Source organism: Epargyreus clarus, unplaced genomic scaffold, assembly GCF_041222505.1.
Source record: "Epargyreus clarus isolate Ecla_fem2 unplaced genomic scaffold, WU_Ecla_fem_2.2 ptg000009l, whole genome shotgun sequence".
Lineage (NCBI taxonomy): Eukaryota > Metazoa > Arthropoda > Insecta > Lepidoptera > Hesperiidae > Epargyreus > Epargyreus clarus.
The window spans coordinates 14,669,526-14,691,340 of NW_027332217.1; the positions used below are offsets into that span (position 1 = coordinate 14,669,526).

The 21,815-nt window shown below is 36.1% G+C and overlaps 3 protein-coding genes across 5 annotated transcripts; 2 read left to right on the plus strand and 1 right to left on the minus strand.

Moving 5' to 3' along the window:
- Positions 1-6,387: 6,387 nt before the first annotated feature.
- On the plus strand, positions 6,388-9,037 carry LOC140745057 (uncharacterized). Of its 3 annotated transcripts, none has more exons than XM_073076821.1 (4): positions 6,388-6,474; positions 7,284-7,483; positions 7,788-7,893; positions 7,987-9,037. In XM_073076821.1, coding segments are annotated over exons 1-4 (780 nt in total). In that variant the 5' UTR covers positions 6,388-6,472; the 3' UTR covers positions 8,459-9,037. The 3 variants fall into 3 exon arrangements, with proteins under 3 accessions (XP_072932922.1, XP_072932921.1, XP_072932923.1); XM_073076820.1 differs by having other exon boundaries at positions 6,394-6,474; positions 7,269-7,483; XM_073076822.1 differs by having other exon boundaries at positions 6,402-6,474; positions 7,281-7,483.
- A 1,922-nt stretch (positions 9,038-10,959) lies between these two features.
- Positions 10,960-16,053, plus strand: Tango4 (transport and golgi organization 4). The gene is made up of 8 exons (XM_073076824.1): positions 10,960-11,107; positions 11,564-11,691; positions 11,969-12,160; positions 12,647-12,733; positions 13,115-13,200; positions 14,241-14,435; positions 14,902-15,222; positions 15,628-16,053. The coding sequence occupies exons 1-8, from the start codon at positions 10,992-10,994 to the stop codon at positions 15,817-15,819; spliced, it is 1,317 nt and encodes a 438-aa protein (XP_072932925.1). The 5' UTR covers positions 10,960-10,991; the 3' UTR covers positions 15,820-16,053.
- A 203-nt stretch (positions 16,054-16,256) lies between these two features.
- On the minus strand, positions 16,257-20,285 carry TBCB (tubulin-binding cofactor B). The gene is made up of 5 exons (XM_073076830.1): positions 20,070-20,285; positions 19,678-19,877; positions 19,294-19,437; positions 18,474-18,632; positions 16,257-17,244 (listed from the first exon to the last, which is right to left on the minus strand). Exons 1-5 carry the CDS (start codon positions 20,190-20,192, stop codon positions 17,127-17,129), a joined length of 744 nt encoding a protein of 247 aa, XP_072932931.1. The 5' UTR covers positions 20,193-20,285; the 3' UTR covers positions 16,257-17,126.
- Positions 20,286-21,815: the final 1,530 nt, after the last annotated feature.

Consider the following 21,815-nt stretch of genomic DNA (forward strand, 5'->3'; position numbering starts at 1 on the left):
AGCGGCATCTGAAGTAACCTATATTATTATTGTTCACCGTCCAGAGGCTGCTCTTATACGACTGTTTATAATAGACGACCACATCATTAAATTTATCGTATTTAAATATTTATTTCGTTTAAATAACTGCTAAAATTCAGTTATTTGCTTAAATACATACTTATACAACCAAACGCAACGTATATTGTCAGTATAATATAAATGTGTTTAAACTGCTTTTAATTTTATAATTATTAACAAAAGCTACAAAATTTTCGATAAGAAAAAAAAACACGAATACAGCTGTATTTTGGTAGGTGCTTTGTTTCTTTACAGTCGATCTTTCGTAGCGCTGGTGGCTACGACTACAGTGCTACGATTCGTAGTACACTCGTAGTACTATGATTTTAAGCTTACAATTCGCTATACATGTGTGTTTGTTTCATGAAACAGAAACTTGCTTTTCTCTTCTATGGTTTGTATAATATGTCTTATATTTATGGTGTTAATATCCAACTTATAGTTACAATCATATAACTTGCCATTAATTTTATCAGAAATCGATGAAGATAAAGTCATATAATTTAAAATAATAACTCTTCCTACACTCATAGCACAACTTTAGGATTGTTATTTGTATAATAGAAAAACAAGTACAAAAAGCTAAGACTTTTCATATTTTTGATGTGAAACATCTATAGCCGCACGTAAAACCGATTTCTGGCGTGGCGACGCATGCCGTGGCGTGGCCACGCTATACGATGGTATATATATACAGTCTATATGCAGTAGTGTGTACGGTGTGGCGACGCGTCGCCATGCGCAATCGACTGTGAAGTCACTGATTAAACGAATTAAGAAGTCACGATTTGAAATAAATTCGTAAATTTTTGTATTTAATGAAAATAAATGTTTATTCAATAAATAGTCATCGCTATCTGGAAAAAAATCGTAATATTTTATTTTATCATTATGACATATTTAGTTCCTATCACAATATGTTCTTTTCTGCATATTACTTTTACAAAATAATGTCGATGTTTCACATCTGCCAGGCGTCCCGTGACGGCTCACATTTTTTTTTCATCTATAAAAAACGCATCGTAATCTTAGGGTATAAAGGTCTCCAAAACCTCTCTATCAATGGTTGTATAGCCGAGCCTGCGCAATTCGCGCCCACCGCCCGCCATGACGGTTTATCAATGGGGCGGCCATCTTGTTGACGTCATAAGCATGGCCGCTGGCTAATGTTTGTTTTTGTCGAGCTAATTTATGGGAGCATAACCCGAAATGATTAGACAAATCTTGGCTCCCCGTGACGTTTTAATTGCGCAGTCTTAGTGAAGTTAATAAATAAAGCTCAAAGGCTCTGTACTGCCGCTCTAGTCACGAATTATTAAGTCCCAGAATGTACTAGAAAATTCACTACGTTAGCTCAGTATTTTCACTATAATTGATATTCTCTCTAAAATTTTCTTTGTCAGTTCTTTTGTTTATTTAGGCATTCGAATCTGTTGAACTATTATTTCTGACGTTATCTGAATATTTTAATATTGATGAACAATTTAAATATAAACTTTACCTAAATTTGAACTGTTAAACTACTTTCTATGTGTACCTATTACAAACTGTTATAAGTTATTTTTTTACTTTTTCAAAGAAGTTATGACACATTGAGATCAAAAGCTTTGGCAATTTCACTAAATATTTTAATATTATTCATGTGGAGGACGACCATTTTAGACTCTGAAGTGACAACGCAGATTGGTTACTGATGTCCATGGGCGGCAGTGACGATTCCTATCAGTACCCTTACCATGAGTTTTTACGTTTTGACAAATATTGGGTTTTTAGCATATTTATTCAGTGAAAATTTTACAATGGTACGACAGCGAATGCCGCGAATTGACATCGCTTTAAATGTGACACATCAGTATGAAAAAACATTATACAGATTGAGTTTATACATTGCCAATCTAACAACAAATATGACTGTTTTGGTGTTTGTGGACGTATTGGCCCATGCAATATCCAAGTTCTGACACAATCCGCTAGGGGCGCTGATTGGAAATTGTATGGGCAAATACGTAAACAAATACCAAAACAGTCATATTTGTCAAAACGTAAAAACTCATGGTAAGGGTACAGGAGGATTGCATGCTCGTTTGATAATTCAATATTTCAATAAATCAATTAAAATTAGGTAATATTCACATTATATTGCTATTATTTTTATGTTATCATAACGAAGGGACGTAATGAGCGTATTATAGATGTTTTAAAATTCGTTTACAAGAAAAATCCATTAGCGATCCCAGATTCCACGTAAATGACGAATTTAGTTATTTGTTCTGCTTCCGCGTGATTTTGTACTTTTATTTTATTATATCATTATGTCACTCATAATACACAGAATCTTAATGGTAACGTATAAGTTAAAAATAAACTTAAGGCTCTTTATTTACATGAAGCAGACTTTTACGAGGCGTTCCAGCTTAGTCCTCAGTAGCGGTCGGTAGCGGCGCATCTGTGGCCGAACTCAGGAAGGAATATCTATCTATCCTATCTGGGGTTGATTACAGATGTCCATGGGCGGCAGTAGCCACTTACCATCAAATGGACTGCATGCTCGTCTGCTACTCCTATATTATAAAAAAATGAGAGAAAGAAAAAAACAATGTTGTTAAAGAATAATCGTCGTCGTCAAATTATTCCTATAGTACTACTGGAGAAGTGGACACGGGTGTCCTTTCAGAGGGACAGGGGCTAAGGCCATAGTCCACTATGCTAGCCAATTGATGAAATACAATATAGTTACAGGTTATAAAAAACAGTACCTACTGCTAATAGTACGAAAGTGTTGAAAATTAGTTAAAGTTATAATTAATGTTGATTTCATTGTTGTAACACTCAAGAACTAAACCACGATCGACAATTAGTTTTAAAGTAATATTTTATTATTAACTAACTCTACCAAGTTGTGTATGACTATAAATAACTTAACTGAATTAAGTAATATAAGATACTAAACAACTAAAGTTTCTTAAATTTTCATGTATGTTAACCTAATATCCTTAGTCTTTACCATCTTTCATCAAAATACATGTACAGTCACGAGCATAAATATATGACTATGGGCAGATCAGTGTGACTCACAATTATTTGATATGTGATATTAACGTTGATCAAATAATTGTGACTCACAACTGTGACTGACAATTATTTGATCAACGTTATCATCACATATTTTTGCTGCCAATTAATGTCAGATATTTTTGCTGCGTTCGTGCAGGCAGATATTACTGAACTCGTTCTTGGGTCAGATATTTTTGCTAATCTGCCCATAGTCATATATTTATGCTCGTGACAGTACACTTATTAGTTAAAGTAATGAAGTAAAGTAGCGCCTTAGTTCAAAAAGGTCTCGTTAGTCATACTAAAGCAAGAGATTTAATTAACGCCGGCGAAAACACAAACAAAAACTTACAGTAGCTTATCTCTATTACGCGCTTCGATGTTAAAGTACATTTCATTAATTACAAGCTTTCCATGTGGCTCTACTCGCAAAAAGTAGATAAACTTTAACTTAATTAGTAAGATGTTGTCCAGTGGTGAAAATTCTATCATAATGATTTTTCCACTTTTTATTGATACCACCGAAAAAAAAACAAAAAAGAAAAGGAGAAAAATGTTATTATCGGATGTCTTTTTGTATATTTAATGAAAATAAAATTTAATCTCAATAAAAAGTCCCTTAAAGTCAACGGTTTTTGCCTTGTTTTTTCCGGTACATAGTTTTTCAAAACAAAATTTAAATGCTTATCTGTATTTAACTACTTAGTGAACAAAATGTTGTCTATGGTAAGTAATTTCACAATTTTCTGCCAACTTACATATCCAAGTCTCAAATTGGGCTTATTTTAACTTTAAATATATTCAAAGATCCCTTCAAGTCGGTGTTTATAAATATGTCTCAATATTTCAGATAAAAATAAGTATAGGTTAATTGCTTTCAATGTCACTAATATTTTCGCAACCGCAATTTTAAAAGCAAAATGTATGAACGGTAAATTTAATTGAATACCACTCTCTCTCCATTACTTACTCAAACAAGAAACTATGCTCCATTATGAACCTATTATATCTATAAGGGTTGAATCTCACGTTATTATATTTCCATGTTTTCTCATGTTACGTTTTGAAAATACCTCAAAAAAGAAATTTCTTAAGCTATGTTTAGAAGAATACTGTATTTCTATAACAATTACCTACAATACAACTACAATATCATCGACCTATTACTGTCCCACTGCAAGGTATGAGTCTCGTAAGATAAGTGTGTCGGCGGTAGTTCCCCGGTCGAGATTTACTAACATTTTAATTACTCATTTCATAAATCTTTGATTAATTTTGACACTGGCATTCTAGTTTTGCAAATTTCCATTGCATGAATTACACAAAGTAAAACATAGCCAAGCCAAGTATAGAACTGCGTAATTCTGTTCAAGTGAAAATGAGAATTAAAGTTTACTCAACAGAAGTCAGCAACGCCGCGGGCGAGGTTGTAAGCACACAAGCGAACAGAGAGCAAACTCTATTTCAGAGCCACAAATAAGGGTAATAAAAATAAAATGACTATACTCTCTTCAGTATACGCAGCGACAGCGATAATGGTTAGAAACTCCGGCTCTCACTCGAGAGGTCTGAGGTTCCAATCCCAGGCACCTTTGATTATTCAAAATTGTGTTAGTATCGCTCGCTACGGTAAATAAATCTAAGTAAGAAAGTCCTCGAGTTGAGGGTGTGTGAAGCCTACCAATTCGCACCTGGCGAGCGTGTCGGACTATAGCAACAATGAGAATAAGAGACTGAGAGGAGACCCGGTCGAACCCAGCTGTAGAATAGTTTGACAATTACATAATACGAGTTTTCTTTTTCATATGAACTAGCAAAGGAGTGGACTGCACGATGATAAGTGGCCGCCCCTCATCTGATTAGAGTCCTACCTAAAGTCGGCCACAGATCGATCACTTCTCTACACCAAATGAAATTGCATTTAACACTATTATTATACTTAAAGCAGAAATAGGCAGTCACTCCGGAGGTGAATAAAGAAGCAAAGACCTTTATCTTTTAAATTGCTAACTCTTTGTACTGTGCACTAACCGTATACAATCCGAGATAAGCTTAAAATCCTTTGTTGTACCATACTGCACTTAGTTAATAAATTTATCCGTGAATACTTATTAGGAGTCTAATATTTTCTTGCTTCATCTATGGCAAGAACAGATGGTGACGTAGAACAAACTCAACATCAATTTTAACCCCAAATGAGTGTGCCGAGAGCTAAATCACAAAGTATTTTAGCTCCAAAAAATATATTTAAAGACACTTGTGTCATACATTAAACCAATGTAAACCCTGTAATAAAACGAATACCTATACCTTATGGAGTAATGAAGCAATGTTTAAGAGCAGTTATAGCCTAGTGGTTGAAAATGGGCCTCTCCATCGAGGAGTCCGAGGTTCGAATGACAGGCACATCTCTGAGTTGCGGAAACCTGCATATCTGAGAAATCTTTAAATAAAAAGTTTCTCAAAGTTATGTGAAGTCTACTAATACGCGCCTGGCCATGGCCATACCTGGCGGTAGACTATGGCTTAATCTTTCTCATTCTGAAAAAACCCATGCCCAGCAGTGGGACAGTAACGGGCTGACGACCCCATAAGGTAGTTTACTAAAAACTGACACAACTTAAACAACTTTTTTTTAGACCAGTTATATTAATGATAATGAATTTACTTCATTTTTTTGACATATTTAATAAATGGCCCACTTATAAGAAACAAACAAACAAAGACTAGCCATCATTAATATAATGGCGGCTAGTTTCTCCAGATTCTGCTCTTATTATATTTAATAATGATATAAGTATCTGCCACCTAGTATTCATACTAATTATGCTTACTAGAACAGGTATAATAAAAATCGTAATTAAGTACCGTCAATATACCCATAGATATGATCCTCACTAATCGTAGGTAGAAGAATTTTTAATTAAGTACTATATAACTGTCCCTCTCACACGTAAAAGTAATAGCTGTGCAAAAACAGGATGCTTGTATTGAAATAATCCCCAGTTCATATAAATTCTCCGTACCCCTCACGCAAGGGTCGCGAAATACGATCCCGCGCTTGCGCGGATCAATAACATCCCCTTTATTAAAATCCTACGCGGAGCGAGTAAATATTGGTACCAACGATATGTTAGCAATCCATTGCTTCATTTATACACGGTAGTATGCATCTGTCGGACAATAAACTGCAATGGAAACATTATTTTATTAAAAGACATTGGTCAGAATATGTTTGGAAAGAAAATAGTACATGTCCGCGCATGCGTACAACATCCATGGACCAGCGGCTGAACAAGTGTAACCAAATACAGTTGTAAAGTGGTGAATTTCGTTAAAAAATCGTTTAACAGCTAAAATGTGAGTTATTTATACAGCGATTTTAATTGCATGCAATACTCATGTGGTCAAATGTCTTTTATATGTTATTATTCGTACTGTGTTCCTTCCTTCCTTCTTCTATGGTGAAATTACTTTATAGCGTCGCGATCGATGCTTAACATGTAGATGTTGTTTTTGTTAGATTTTTTTAATTAACAGAATTAGTGAATACAAGATATACTTAGTTACTTACATATCATTGTGTAATCCGTATTTAGCCATACAACAATTTTAAAATTTTGCAGTATGTGAAACTTGCAATATCTATTCATTAACGGAAATCCTTTGTTTTAGTCAATCTTTCTATCGTATTTAAATAAAATATTTATATACTATTCACAATTCATTACATAAAAATAAAATAAGTTAGCTTCCCTACATGTACCTAAGTGAAACAAAAAAATATTTAAACAAAAATTGGGCGTTATTATTTTAATTCGATAAACCATTGATCAAAAATTACAAATTCATATTCATTCTTAGTTCTTATGATACGTAGGAAAAAAGATACAATAATACGAGTAAAATTGCTGACAGTAATACAAATTAATAACATCTACATACATGTCTAACACCAAAACAAAACATGAACAATTGAGATTTTATATAAACAAAAATACCTACCATTAGAACCAAAGCATACAAACTACAAACAAAGATCCAAACAATCCTTGTAATTTAGAAAAATCAGACGCATTTTTTAATTATTTTTTTTGCGCGCGAAACGACCAACTGGCCTAACCATACACACACAAATATTATCTTTGATTAAGGGTGTACCCCAGCAGGATGGCATGCGGCGCAGACTGCCTGTCGCTGGGCCCGCCGCCCGACTCCATCCTGCACATGCCGCCGCCGCCGCTGCCGGCCTTCCTCGCCGGCGCCGCCAACCTCACGCCGCCCTGCCGCGCCTCCAAGTGTCCCCCACAGAACAATGAAGAGAACGCCTTGTTCCCAGGCGTCGAGTACCACGAGCTGCCGAGACATGGTAATTGGCTCTAATAACTACCTTCTTTACTTTAAATACCTGCCTTACTACCCCTTGAATACCACAAAGAAAACGCCTATGTGTCTCGGGATCGAGTTGCCATCTATCATGAGTCGCCGAATCATAGTAAGGTTGGATAATATAATTGTTGTCCTCTGCCTAACGTTTCTTTTGATCTATTTAAAGCTTGGGGTATCACGGGAGATCCTAATGCCGCCTTGGCTATCCTGCATTTTTTTAAAGACGTTCTACTGTGTTATTTTAGATAGGTACTTAATTCTCCATATTTTATGATTTGTTGCAGAGCCGGCGAGCAATGACGACACTTGGTTCCTGGTTCTGATTACCTGTTGTATTGCCGTTCTTTGCATAGCTGCTCTACTTGCGTTGTTCCTGCTCAAATGCAGAGAGTAAGTAGACAATAACTTTCCGATTAAACAAAAATAAGCTTTTTGAACGCAAAGTACAATTAAATTTAGGAATACTCTTCTTTTCATCTTCAGGGCTCGCGGTGGATGCAAGAGTGGGACTGGAAAGACAGGCGGCTCCAATGCACTCTATGGGAGTGCTGCCCTCGACTCACGAGTTCTTTGGGCGGCTCTTACTCCCCGGGGAACTCGCCACTTCGTCGCAGACACGTACCCTCACGATGAAACTGAGGACCATCATTACGAGTGCGTCGAACCCCCGCTGTACAAACTGGGACCCCCAGAAGACTTAGGCATCTCCCGTCACTACAACGTTGAATACGAAGATCCGGCACCACTTATTGAAAGCTACACAGACAGGACCGAGGAATACTTCCGAAACGGTATGGAAACACTTCGCAGAGGCACCAGACCCCTGGTATCGTCGCCGACAAGGATCGAGCGCCCCAACCTGCCACCCCTGAACCTTCAACCGAGGACTCTCCGCCGCGCGCCTCACTCCCGACGAGTGAGCGATGCGAACAACCCCGAGAAGTCGGCCATCTGAACCGAGGATGGCGCGGTATTTTCCGTCGCCGATACAACCGACATCGACTACGAGTGGCAGGCCGTTGCCGAGTCCAACGTTGACCGACTCGTTTGAGGACCATTTCGTACATCCAGTTACGCCTTTCACCCACAAGGAGTTACTCCAAATCACAAAGACATTTACCGTAGAACCGTGTATTCCGTGACCCTAGAAATATCGCACCGTAACTATTTTAACACTTCATTAACGTAGAGTAAGCAGTTGTACATTGCCTAGTTAATATTTGAAGCATATTTTATTGTTAGTTATCTAAGTTAATGACGTCAAAATTATTACTTGTACAAAAATGCACGTATGTGCAACAGACTACGTGTATTCCAGAATAGCAATATTTGCGTACTCATATTTTTATTCTTCACAAATTACTCGAAAGCACAGTAACTGTTTCAATTCTTATCAATCACAGTTCCTTTTGAAACCGCATTCAACTCAAACATATGGCTATAAACGGTAATGCGTGGTGTCTGCATATTAATTTCAGTTTAGTATTTATTTTTCTATTTTATGTCCAAATTTCAAGTTAAGAGATCCAAAGTAAATTTTGAGTCATTTTAGTTACACATATTAATTTAAACTTAGTCGCCAATGATTTATGCTATATAATTAACGTTTTTGAGTTAATATTTTCTACCAACTGCTATTATTGAACTTACTGTATAAATATTCATTACAATATCTATAGTAGAAATTTGTCGTTAGATTGTAATAAAGAGTTTTATCTATTGCTGCATTTTATGCATTGCAAGATGTAAATTTCTAAATTTTATGCTATTTAATATTGTGTGTAAATAGAACTATTTTATCAGCTGTGTGCAATATAAAGGCTTATAATCTAGTTTAAAAGTCACAATTTCTAGTCCTTTTACTCAATCAGTATTAGTTTAAAATTCTCTAGTTGTACTTAGAATCCGTGTCTGTCTTACCTAGAATATTAAATGTAAGTTATATTATAGTATTATTTTTCAATGTATACTTATTACTTGTGCAAATTCTATTGTGTTTATTTCTTTTTTATATTTTACAAGCAAATTTTGTACTTATTAATAAATAACTGCATGTATTTTCTGACTTTCATTGAATAAAATATAATCGATCTACTTTTAAATAATGGACTGATTCAGTGAAGTGTATAATATTTAATATAAAAGCTAGGCTGTAAGAGTTATGTAAATTTGAAAATAGATTAGTTGGGCCATGAGGAATAATTTTGAGAGTTTAGTAGTTTTCCGTGATTAATGTATCATAGACCAATCATAGACATAATGTCCTAACTACAAGATATTTTTGAACTTATTGCTAAATGTCATCACAACAATCAACGTCATGTCTGTCAATGTCACGCAGACACGCCATTTTTGACACAAACGCGGACGCTTTATAAACACTAAAATAATTTCGGTTTAATATGTGTATTTAAATATTTAATACATACAATAAGACTTATTTAAGGACACAACCATAATATTTAGGGATACGTAGGGGGGATTACGGTTCTTACGGCGCCAAGATTTGAATGCGGATCCGTATAGATTTTGATGAGACAAGACGAAAAGTAAGAATAAATTTTTTTGATATCTCGCTTAGTTTTCGAGATATCGATACTCAAAAATTATTCGAAAAATTCGATTTTTTGCGTTTTAAAAGTGAAATTGCCGAGGAACGGCGCGGCGGAAACGGGTGCGACTGGTATCTCCGGATAGGGGATGACGTGCAGAATACGGTAGAAGAAAAATGAAGAGAATTCGTTAAGAAACGGTGGAGGAAAATGAGAAAAACCAAAAATTTATTTTTGAAAAACGGAGAAAATTATATTTAAAAATTTAGAAAACGGAGAGAAACGAAAGTAGTATGTGCGAAAAGGTATCGTTGAGACGAGTACGATGGTATAAAATAATTAGAAATCGGGCAAGGGACAACGAAGTTAGAGGTGATTGAAATTTGAGTTGGTATTGGTTAGGTTAGGTTAGGTTAGGTTAGGTTTTTTTTATTATTATTATCTTCTTGTATTGGGCTCGGCATTACGCATCCGGTATATTGGCATTCACGGGCCTAAGCCAAGTGAGTGCCAGTTACAGCTAAGAAACTTTTAGTAGTCGTCCTGGTCGTAGTATTATCATAATAATAGTGATAATCATAATAAAGGATAAAATATATCTTCAAAAAATTTTTTCAATAAAATTCCAACATTTTTAATAATGTATTTATTAATATCTTGAAAACTAAGCAAGATATCGAAAAAAATTATTCTTTGTTTTCGTTTTCTTTTCCAAAAATCTATCGAAATACATCATTAAAAGAATATATATATTTTTTATTTTTCGATTTTTAAATATCGATATCTCGAAAACTAAGCAAGATATCAAAAAATTTTATTCTTACTTTTCGTCTTGTCTCGTCGAGATCTATAAGGATCCGCATTCAAATTTTGGCGCCGTAAGAATCGTAATCGTGCCGATACGTATTATGAAAAAAGTGTTTTTGCTACATAAAAATGACTGACGAAGTGATCAAACATTCTGTCCACACACTGGTCTTCAGATCTTTGAAACGGTCTCATGATATGTTCCTTTTTAACCAGAGTCTCTTGCCACCTATAGATGAAAAAGCGTAAGTACTATTTTAATAAAGATATAAAGACACATGCTAACTAACTTTCACTTTTGCGTTACCCTTGTTTCTCACTGGCACAGGTGTCCCTCTATGTATTTAGGAGGCCTGGAACATACTCTGCTTTAATGTGGACAGTTGCAAATAGGTGTTAATAGAATATAACACCAAAGCGACTTTTAAAAAATTAACTGTTTACAAGGTATCTAATGAAACTAAGATTGCTATCACAAACCAATCTCCCTGTATATGTATATGTGTGCTTCCTACACAAGCCATAATGTACATCTCCATAAAATTGACAAAACAGATTATTGTTGCCAAATAAAGCTAACTTCCATATTGATTCATTCTGACTCCTTTTTATGATAACAAAAATATGCAAAAAGTGTTTTAGCACTCTATAATCATTGTATTGATGACTGACCTTATATTTTATTTATCTTATTGTTTCAGAGAGAAAATATTAAGGTCTGTGAAAGCCCGAGACAGCTATGGACAGGTGATGTCCACTGTGCAGAGGGCACAGGCTGTGAAGCAGCAGGAGGCTCTCAGTAGACCTGACACTCCTCTTGATAGTACAGGTACAATCATATATTACATTACTATGATAAGTACTTTTATATTTGTTTTTAAAATTATATAACTTTTCCATCCATACAACCTGAACACAGTTATTTTACACAGTGTTAAAGGACAAAAATAGATGCTGTCACCAAAAAAAACCTTACTTATTATTATTACGTTATTAGGCTGAATTGACTGGCAGAGAATGTCACTAGGCATTAAGTTTGGCCTTTTGTAGCATTACTTTTTTATTAGAGATGGATGGATTATTATAAAATTAATGAATTTTAATAGAAATAGCAGAGTCAGCAGCGATACCCTCAGACGGGGCCACCCTCCCACTAGCCCCCGCCGCTCCGCGCCGTGCCCCCGCAGCCCCGCGACCCACCTGGCACGCGCCCTGGAAGCTGGTGCGGGTCATATCTGGGCATTTAGGCTGGGTGCGCTGCGTCACTGTCGAGCCAGGGAACGAGTGGTTTGCCACTGGTATGCAACTATTTAATTAATCATGCATGATGAGAAAGTCTTCCTTAATAATAATTGAATGAGTAATATCGCATGTTACTTATATATTATGTAGGTAATAAAAACGTACCATTTTATATTTCCACATCATCTATATTAATCAACATGTTGATATTGATAGATGCAGATTTCAAGTAGATCACCTATATTCCTTTGTTTTTGGTACTTTTATAAACAGCTATAATAATATAATTTCACTTATTATGATCAATTATAAGGATTATGAATAAACAGTGACTGACATGAAGGAACGAGAGTTATTATTAGACAAAATTATCACTTTGGGTTTTAGAAGTATATATTGTCACTGGAAAGGCAAAAAGACTTACATACAAAGGAACCGCTTTGCGTGTTAGTATTTTTGCCTTTCCAGTGACGATATAATGTTGAATATAAAAAACAACCTCATATCATAACACCTTTTTGAAAACAATTTAAAATCTCCAGGTGCTGCAGACAGAGTTATCAAAATATGGGATCTAGCGAGTGGCAAGCTGAAGGTGTCACTCACAGGACATGTGAGCACAGTCAGGGGTAAGTTGTTTTTTTTTCAAATCAAATCAATTTTTTCTATTCAAAATAGGTTATTTACAGAGCACTTTTTGAATGTCAATACAACTACCACCACTTCACAAGGTGTTTCGTTACGGAGAAGAAGCGGCGAAAGAAACTGTTAAAACTTTAATCATGACAGTCAGTCGACTATCCAGTTTGAAGATCAATATATAAACTGAATTAAGAAGCTAGCTAAGACCCTAAGAGTTGAAAATAACTTTTCAGTATATAATTATGTTGCTATAGTCATTATGATTTACTCTGTGATTATTGATTACAGTAGAAGAAAATGCTCTTGTTTATAATCCATTAAATATGAATATTTTAAATTAAACTTTGATATTTATCACAATGTTTCAGGGTTGGAAGTATCAGGACGGCATCCATACTTATTCAGTTGTGGTGAAGACAGGCAGGTCAAATGTTGGGACTTAGAATATAACAAGGTATATAAACGTTGGCGGTACATATTGTCATATTTTTTTCAGGTTTTATTTTATAAATTTAATTTGAGATATCAGCATTAGTTTTCACTTTTGAATTTAGAAAAAAAAAACAACAGAAATACATCTACTTATTGTAGAGTCCGCACCAAACTGCTAGTCCACTCCGAAAATAGAAACGAGTCGCGTCGGAATTGCAAATTGTAGATATTATCAGGACGAAGACAGCGCGGGACCCTCCCGGCACCCCCCGCTGCCCGCTCTCGCCCATGGATGCATAGCTGTGTTAGTGTGCCCTTACATTATGGTGTATATGCGCAACAACTTGGATGGAATTCCTTATAATTTGTTATCCGTCGCGCACAGTCACTAACTCACTAGATTCTTTTAAAAAACAAGTGAAGTAATTCTACCTGACACGTTAACCTGCTGCATATATAAAACATTATTATTATTTGTATGTATTTCTTCTATCGTTCTTTCCTATTCTGTGTATTTTCACTATTTTTATCCCTTACTTTCTTTACCTACACTAGCTGCTGAATCTGCTGATATGTTCAAAGATAATTTTCAAGTCGGTATGTATTACATTTGTACACCCCTACCCTGTATTTCTTGCATCTGTATTGTTATTTGTTTTCTTTCAACAACTCTATGGTTGTTCGGAAGAGTTCGCTTTTAAGCGATAAGATTGCCCGTTGTACTTTTCATTATGTTTTATGTATGTATTCGTTGGTGTACAATAAAGCATTTTTGTATTTGTATTTGTAATCGGTTCGGCCCATTTCGCGGTGTTATGCTGCAGCACACTTGTCAAAACTTTGTTGTTGTTTTTAAGTTATTCTTTTTATACTTTGTTTTAGGTTTTATTGTGTTTAATTATCATTTCTTTTTTGTGGTTGTCCATTTTTATATAATTGTGCTTTTATTTTTATTTTTATGTATGTGTGCATGTGGCTACAACTTCTGCGAATAAATTATTTTATTATTATTATTATTTATTATAATTATAAGGTTTTACCAATGACGTTTCCTTGAATCAGGTGATCCGTCACTACCACGGGCATCTGTCGGCGGTGTACACGCTGGCGCTGCACCCCAGCATCGACGTGCTGGTGACGGCGGGGCGCGACGCCACGGCGCGCGTGTGGGACATGCGCAGCAAGGCCAACGTGCACACGCTGGCCGGACACACCGACACCGTCGCCTCGCTCGCCTGCCAGGCCGCTGAGCCGCAGGTTGTTTTTATGATAATATAGGAGTAACAGACGAGCTTGCAGTCCACCTGATGGTGAGTGGCTCCTGCCGCCCATGGACATCTGTAATCGTCCCCAGATAGGATTAAATATTTCTACCTGAGGTCGGCCACAGCACCGCTACCCCTGAGGACTAAGCTGGAACGCCTCGGAAAAGTAAGTCTCCCTTACCACACCCTTAAAAACGGAACACAACAGCGCCTAACACTGCTGTTATTAGGCATAAATAGGTGTCGCGGTGATGCCGCCGGAGTCGCAAACCACACGGAACAACAAAGGGTTCTACCACCTTCAAAAGCAGGTGCAGGCCGCAGGTAAAATTATTGCTACTGTATAATAAAATTGTAATGACATAGGATTTCAATATCAATGTCAATTTAGAAATACAAGCAATTTAATGATAAATGTTTCATAGTGGCTATCTTAATATAACTTTTCTTTCCTTCAGATCATAACCGGTTCTCACGACTCCACCATCCGGCTATGGGACTTAGCGGCGGGCAAGTCAATGTGCACACTGACCAACCACAAGAAATCAGTTCGATCAATCGTGATCCACCCAACTCTGTACACATTCGCATCAGCCTCTCCAGACAACATCAAACAGTGGAAATGTCCTGAGGGCAAGTTCATCCAGAATTTGTCAGGACATAACGCTATAGTGAACTGCATGGCGGTGAATCCTGAGGGAGTACTGGTCAGCGGTGGGGATAACGGCACAATGTTCTGTTGGGATTGGCGGACTGGATACAACTTCCAAAGGTTGCAGGTGAGATAGTCTTTCAAAATAACAGCTTAAATTAAATAGTACTAGGTAAACTAAATTTTTCCCTACACGAAATATTGTATCATCTCGGCAATAAGAAATAACAATTGTCTTAGTCCCCATAAACCTTTCCTTAATAACTACACTGCAATTCTTCCAATGTAAATTATCAATCAAAATAGACTATTATAAGACCAAAACGGCGTGGCCGCACTATAGTAATAGGTTCGTCCAGTACCGGCGGCGTTCGTGCGGCACCATCAAAGGCGCGTATACAAACGGGCCGGGCGTAATAAAATATTTCTTATTATGCTATGCTATACATTACTAATGTAATGACATAACTGACCTATGTAAATATGATCAGGTTGATTATTTCTTCATAAAAAATTTCATTTTCAATTTCAGTCGGCAGTCCAGCCTGGTTCAATGGACTCCGAGGCAGGTATCTTCGCGATGACCTTCGACCAGTCAGGGTCTCGACTGCTGACCACAGAGGCGGACAAGACCATTAAGATATACCGAGAGGATGATACGGCTACTGAAGAAACTCACCCCATCAACTGGCGACCAGAGATTTTGAAGCGGAGAAAGTTTTAGTACTTTTCATGGTGCCTTTTTTTGGATTGGACTCTTTCTGTTTGTTGGTGGGAGTGATAACATTTTATGAAGGGTTCCAACTTAGTCCTCAGGGTAAATCTGCAATTGAGTTCAGATAGAACAACTAGTCTAATTGGGGCTGGTTACAGATTTCTGTGTGACTGTGGCCATCTAATTTAAGATGGCTTATTTGCTACAACTATTGTATAAAATAATAAAGATTTTTGTATTATATCAATGTTTCATTTAATTTGTTCCATTCAAGGCTCAATTTTTTGTAATATATAATAATATTTGTATTATTTCTATGTATATTACAGGGTTTTCTTTTTTGTGAAAATTCTGTCAAAAAAGCATACTTTTTGCAATATTTGCTGAGTATCGGTTTAATTATAAAATAAAAGCCATTTTCAACTTCGAACTCAATAATACAACAATTTGTGTTTAATAGTGATTTATTTACTGATAAATCATAAAATAAAATATGACACATACATAATGTTTGAATATATTGCACGTTTTAGTTTATTCACGTGTGGAATGTACGATCCAATCCGAAAGCATTTTAGTACCTTTATAATAAATAGCTGTTTACATGATATTTAGTTACACAAAAAATATTATGTGAAATAATGACATTATTTTTACGTAATTGAATAATTTCAAATAAAATTGACGAAATGCTGCGAATTTAAAAAATAAATGATAAAAACGCACTACATTCTTGCACTTTTACCATTTTAATAATATCATCTAATTATGAATAGCATTTTAACATTGTATTAAAAAAGTCATGTGATTGCAGTAAAATATAAAAACGGAATATGTGATGTTTTCATGTGTAGAGTGAACAAGGCATAATTTGTTAAATAATTATTTGTTTGAATGCTACATATGAATTCATAACACAAAAGATTTCATACTGAATCTCTTTGATACAAATTTATTGTAAAAAGTGTCTTTTTCATTATTCAAAACCGGATATATAAGGCAGTATATTATTCTATACTAACTACTTCACAGCTACTTGGCCAAAATACAAAAATATATATTTTTCTCTGCTGTATATCAGTAAAATTCTAAGTCTATAAATTAAACACGATCTATATAGGTTTTTAATCAGCTTAGTGAGCTGTTTTCTTTTGTAATAAATAAAATGTTTAAAAATTAAAAAAGAGATTAATTAAGATATAGATAGCAGTCTTTTTACATACAATTTCATAAAAGCGAAACAAATTAAATTCAGAAATGCGTCGCCCTATGAAGTATAAGCATAATCTACGTGGTGCATGTTATAGTTTGGTCGATCATATCTCGTCATCCAGATCAAGCTGTTCTTCGGGGAAGTCTCCCACTGTGATGTATACTGGTTTGACGAAGCCTCCATACTTAGGCGGACATGTGAAGTAACGTTTTCCATTCACTCTGCAAAATAAGAAAGGAAATACAATTATTGTAAGTATTACTATGTATGTAACGCAATTTATTTATGTAAATTTGTGTTCAGTTGTGAGATGTTAAGAGATGTCAAAAAAGCATGACATGTTAATCAAAACTTGTAATAGTTGTCAAACAAGTTTCATATTTCCAGGTTGCAATTTTCCAGTGATAGCCTAGTGGTTAAGAAACTCGGCCTCTCGATCGAGGGGTCCGAGGTTCAAATCCCAGGCCTCTCCCGCACCTCTGATTTTTCAAAGTTATGTGCATATTAGAAATTACTTATCTAATTAGAAATTACTTATGCTAAACGGTGGAGGAAAACATCGTGGGAAAACCTGCGTAAATGAGAGATTTATAAAAAAAAAAAATGTGAGCCGTCACGGGACGCCTGGCAGATGTGAAACATCGACATTATTTTGTTAAAGTAATATGCAGAAAAGAACATATTGTGATAGGAACTACATATGTCATAATGATAAAATAAAATATTACGATTTTTTTCCAGATAACGATGACTATTTATTGAATTCAATTGCGCATGGCGCCACACCGTACACACTACTGCATATAGACTGTATATATATACCATCGTATAGCGTGCGCCACGGCATGCGTCGCCACGCCGGTTTTACGTGCGGCTATAGATGTTTCACATCAAAAACTCGAATGTTTGTGAAGTCTACTAATATGCACTTGGGCAGCGCAGTGGACTTTGGCCTAATCCTTCCCATTATGAGAGGCGACCCGTGCCCAGCAGTGGGACAGTAATGGGTTTGATGATGAATTTTCCAGTTGCAATGCATATAAATAGGTTACCTGTTGCATATACAAGGCTTGCTATGTAGAAGTATATAGTATATAGCAGTATTAGCTCTATATAGCTCACTAAAGACAGTCACCATGGGGTTTTAGTGGTTACAAAATTCCACATAACCGGTGTTGCTCCCAGGGCACCCGGTAAGGTCCGCGCCAAACTGCTAGTCCGCTGCTAATATAGACACGAGTCGCGTCGCAATAGCAAATTATAGATATTAGCGGGACTAAGACTAATTTTAAATCAGCGCCCCTAGCGGATTATATCATAACTTGGAAATAGTATGAGCCAATACGTAAACAAATACCAAAACAGTCATATTTGTCATAACGTAAAAACTCATGGTAAGGGTACCGGACAGGTGAAACTAAATAAAAGCTTGTAAAAATGTGGCACTCACTCGCCGTCGTTCTTCCCGCGCGGCTCGTCGTACTGCACGCCGATCCAGAGGCCGCGCGCGCCGTCCAGCGGCCCGTTGTACCGCACCGTGGCGCGCCGCGCGCCCTGCCCCGGCACGCGCACCTCGCACCGCGCGCCCACCAGCACCGCCTCCGCTTGCCTGCCACAACAACACCAACATTCATTTAATCTGAATCATTCAAAAAACATATTTGTGCACACCCAATACCCAATACCCAGTCTGTGATGCAACAAACAAACATTAATTCAATCTTATACTTCAAGATCTATATCTATGGTACAACTAGTGTGATTCAGCATTTCTAAAGTAAAGCAGTTTTTTAAATTTGGTAAAAAGGTGTGAATGTTAACATTTCTAGTATGAAATAGTTCTCGAATTTGGGTAAAAAGGTATGAATTATGACTGAATTACTTAAGAGGCAAACATCTTAGTCCTTGGGTGGGAACACATCATCAATCAACTTCTGTTAAAACACCTGTTCTATATGGTGACAAGAACCATTTACAATCAGATGTATTGCAAGCTCATTTGTTATTTCTATGTTATGTAATAAAGTCCTACAAACAGGTTACAGTGCCCACCAGGGATGGGCTCATGGAATTCAAACTTTCCCTTAGCCAACTGGACTTTTACGACTGACAAATTTAAGCAACTATGCAACATTTTTTTTACCACTAAGGACCCCCTCTTAATGAAGTATATCTCTTATAGTTAAGCAAATTCAATGCTAATACTGCCCCTAAGTGTACAAGGAATCAAATTAAAAAATATTAGTTTATTTATATGAACTAAAACTCACATTGCTTCTTCCTCCAACTCTTTCTGCTGCTGTTCTTTTAACTTGTTCATCTCCTCCTCATTGTACTTGCCCAGCTTGTTGCGCTGTAGGAATGAACGGAGAGTGTCTCCTTTCTTCTCATACTCTTCTTCTGATAATTTGAATCTGAAAGGATAAGAAGAGATCAGCTCACTGTTTTAGGATGGCTGATGAGTAAATTGGAACATCTTGGATTAGAATATATCTCTTACCACATCCTTCAACCGAAACACAGCAGCGCTTAACACTTATAAGGCAGAAAATAATAGGTATGGTGATGGTAGATCCGGAGTCAAACTACAAAAGGTTCTACCACCTTCAATTATTTACTACTTCTGTTATATTATTATTAACTTATTTTATTACCTCTCAGCACTATCACTAGACACGAAATCTTGAATCAGAGTAAATTTATCAATAACATGTATTCTCATGCCTTCATCAATGGGGTAGGAGCCGAGCAGGGCCTCATCATTATCAATGTCACACACAAAATTGTTCTTTGTGTCATACACTTTGAGTTTCATTGTGTTTGCAGAGCCCCCGGTCACGAGCTCTAATTTTGTCTGTAATCAAAATCAATTGGTGAACAAAACGTAAGTGAATTGATTTTTAAAATATAGATATCCATTACGATCAAGAAACATGAACTTGTAATTTTGTCCGGTAACTGAAATATATATATCGTACGTTAAATAGACAACGATAAACTAATCGATAAATACGACGAAAAAGAAAAATGTGTGAATCATAGTAACCTTAAACTCGAGAACACTGATATTTTTCTTGAATCGTCGCTCGACGGGCGGCGCATCCTCGCTGTCCGATTTAGTAATATGCACGTTAACGAAATCCTGAGTTAGCACTTTAATTCCTTCCATAATTATCTTGATATTTAACACCGAAAATAGTAAACTATAACAAAGAAATCAACACTTCAATCAATTTACAAAATGTCAAATTCAACTATATAATGTCGAAATCATCGGATGTAACAGATCCACAGACTATGTAACAAGAACTCCGTACTCTATTTATCCAACTTAAATATGCCAGAAAGAAAATATAATATTTCTCATTACCCTTATCGTATTGTGTGTACTAGCGTGTGTATATAATAATATAACAATGAATTATTTCAGAGCAGTGGAATATTATTAAGTACGTGTTTTACACAAATGAATCAATGCCGAAGCTGCACAATAGTTATTACCAAGAACCATTAATTAAAATTTAACATGATAAAAAGTAAAAACACTACGCTTTCCGACATTTATTTTCAAATTTTCGGAGATAAGCTTCGATCAACAATACCAACCAATAGTGTTCTTGATCGAAGGAAATAAGGATAAATCTATCTACACTAATATTATAAAGAGAAAAACTGTGTTTGTTTGTTTGGTTGTAATGAATAGGCTCGAAAACTACTGGACCGATTTTAAAAATTCTTTCTCCATTCGAAAGCTACATTATCTACGAGTAATATAAGCTATATTTTATATAAAATATATTTGATAAAAAGATTTTGAGGCGGTACAAAGTATGCCGGGTCAGCTAGTACTTAGTAGTTAATATAATTATAATAAAATTGTCTGACCAGTCTGCGTAAAGTATAATTAAATTTCAAGACTTACATTCAAGGTAATCAGTATGCAAAAATTATTAACAACTACTAATCTATGTCGGAAGCATTAATATTGTTATTCGTTTTAGCGATTTGCTTGAAAACAAATGAGCAGCGGGCATAGTTCTACAACAGTTGAGCGCTACTCTGCCCGAATGCCTCAGGTTCACTGCCCGAGCATGGGAATTATTTTTCTCTAAGCAGATAATATTTTTTTTTAGCGTAGATTTATTTGATAACCTTGTAAAGCAGATAATTATGCAACTATGCGACTTTATTAGTACTATATATAGCAACTCTGCCATTTTATTCAACAAAAAAGTAGGAAGTCTAGGAAGGGCACTAATAGTTGCCAGAACTCAGAAGTATTTCTACGTGGTAGATGGTATGGTTATACACATTTGTGATCAACTTCAATATGAACTTCTCTTTACCAGAAACTGCATTAGTAACACAGAGTACTACAATACACGACTAGTTGTAACCTATGTCATATTCACTTAAAAAACCACACTGCAAAACAAATCATACTCGCACACAATCGAATTTAATTTCCAACCCAACATGCTTATGCATGTTTCGAAATACAGATTTTTTTATAATATAGGAGTAGTAGACGAGCATGCAGTCCACCTGATGGTAAGTGGCTACTGCCGCCCATGGACATCTGTAATCGACCCCAGATAGGATAAGATATTCCTACCCGAGGTCAGCCACAGATGCGCCGCTACCCCTGAGGACTAAGCTGGAACGCCTCTGACAAGTCTGTCTCCCTTACCAGACCCTTCAAACCGGAACACAGCAGCGCCTAACACTGCTGTTATTAGGTAGAAATTGGTGTGGCGGTGGTGCCGCCGGAGTCGAACTACAAAGGTTTCTA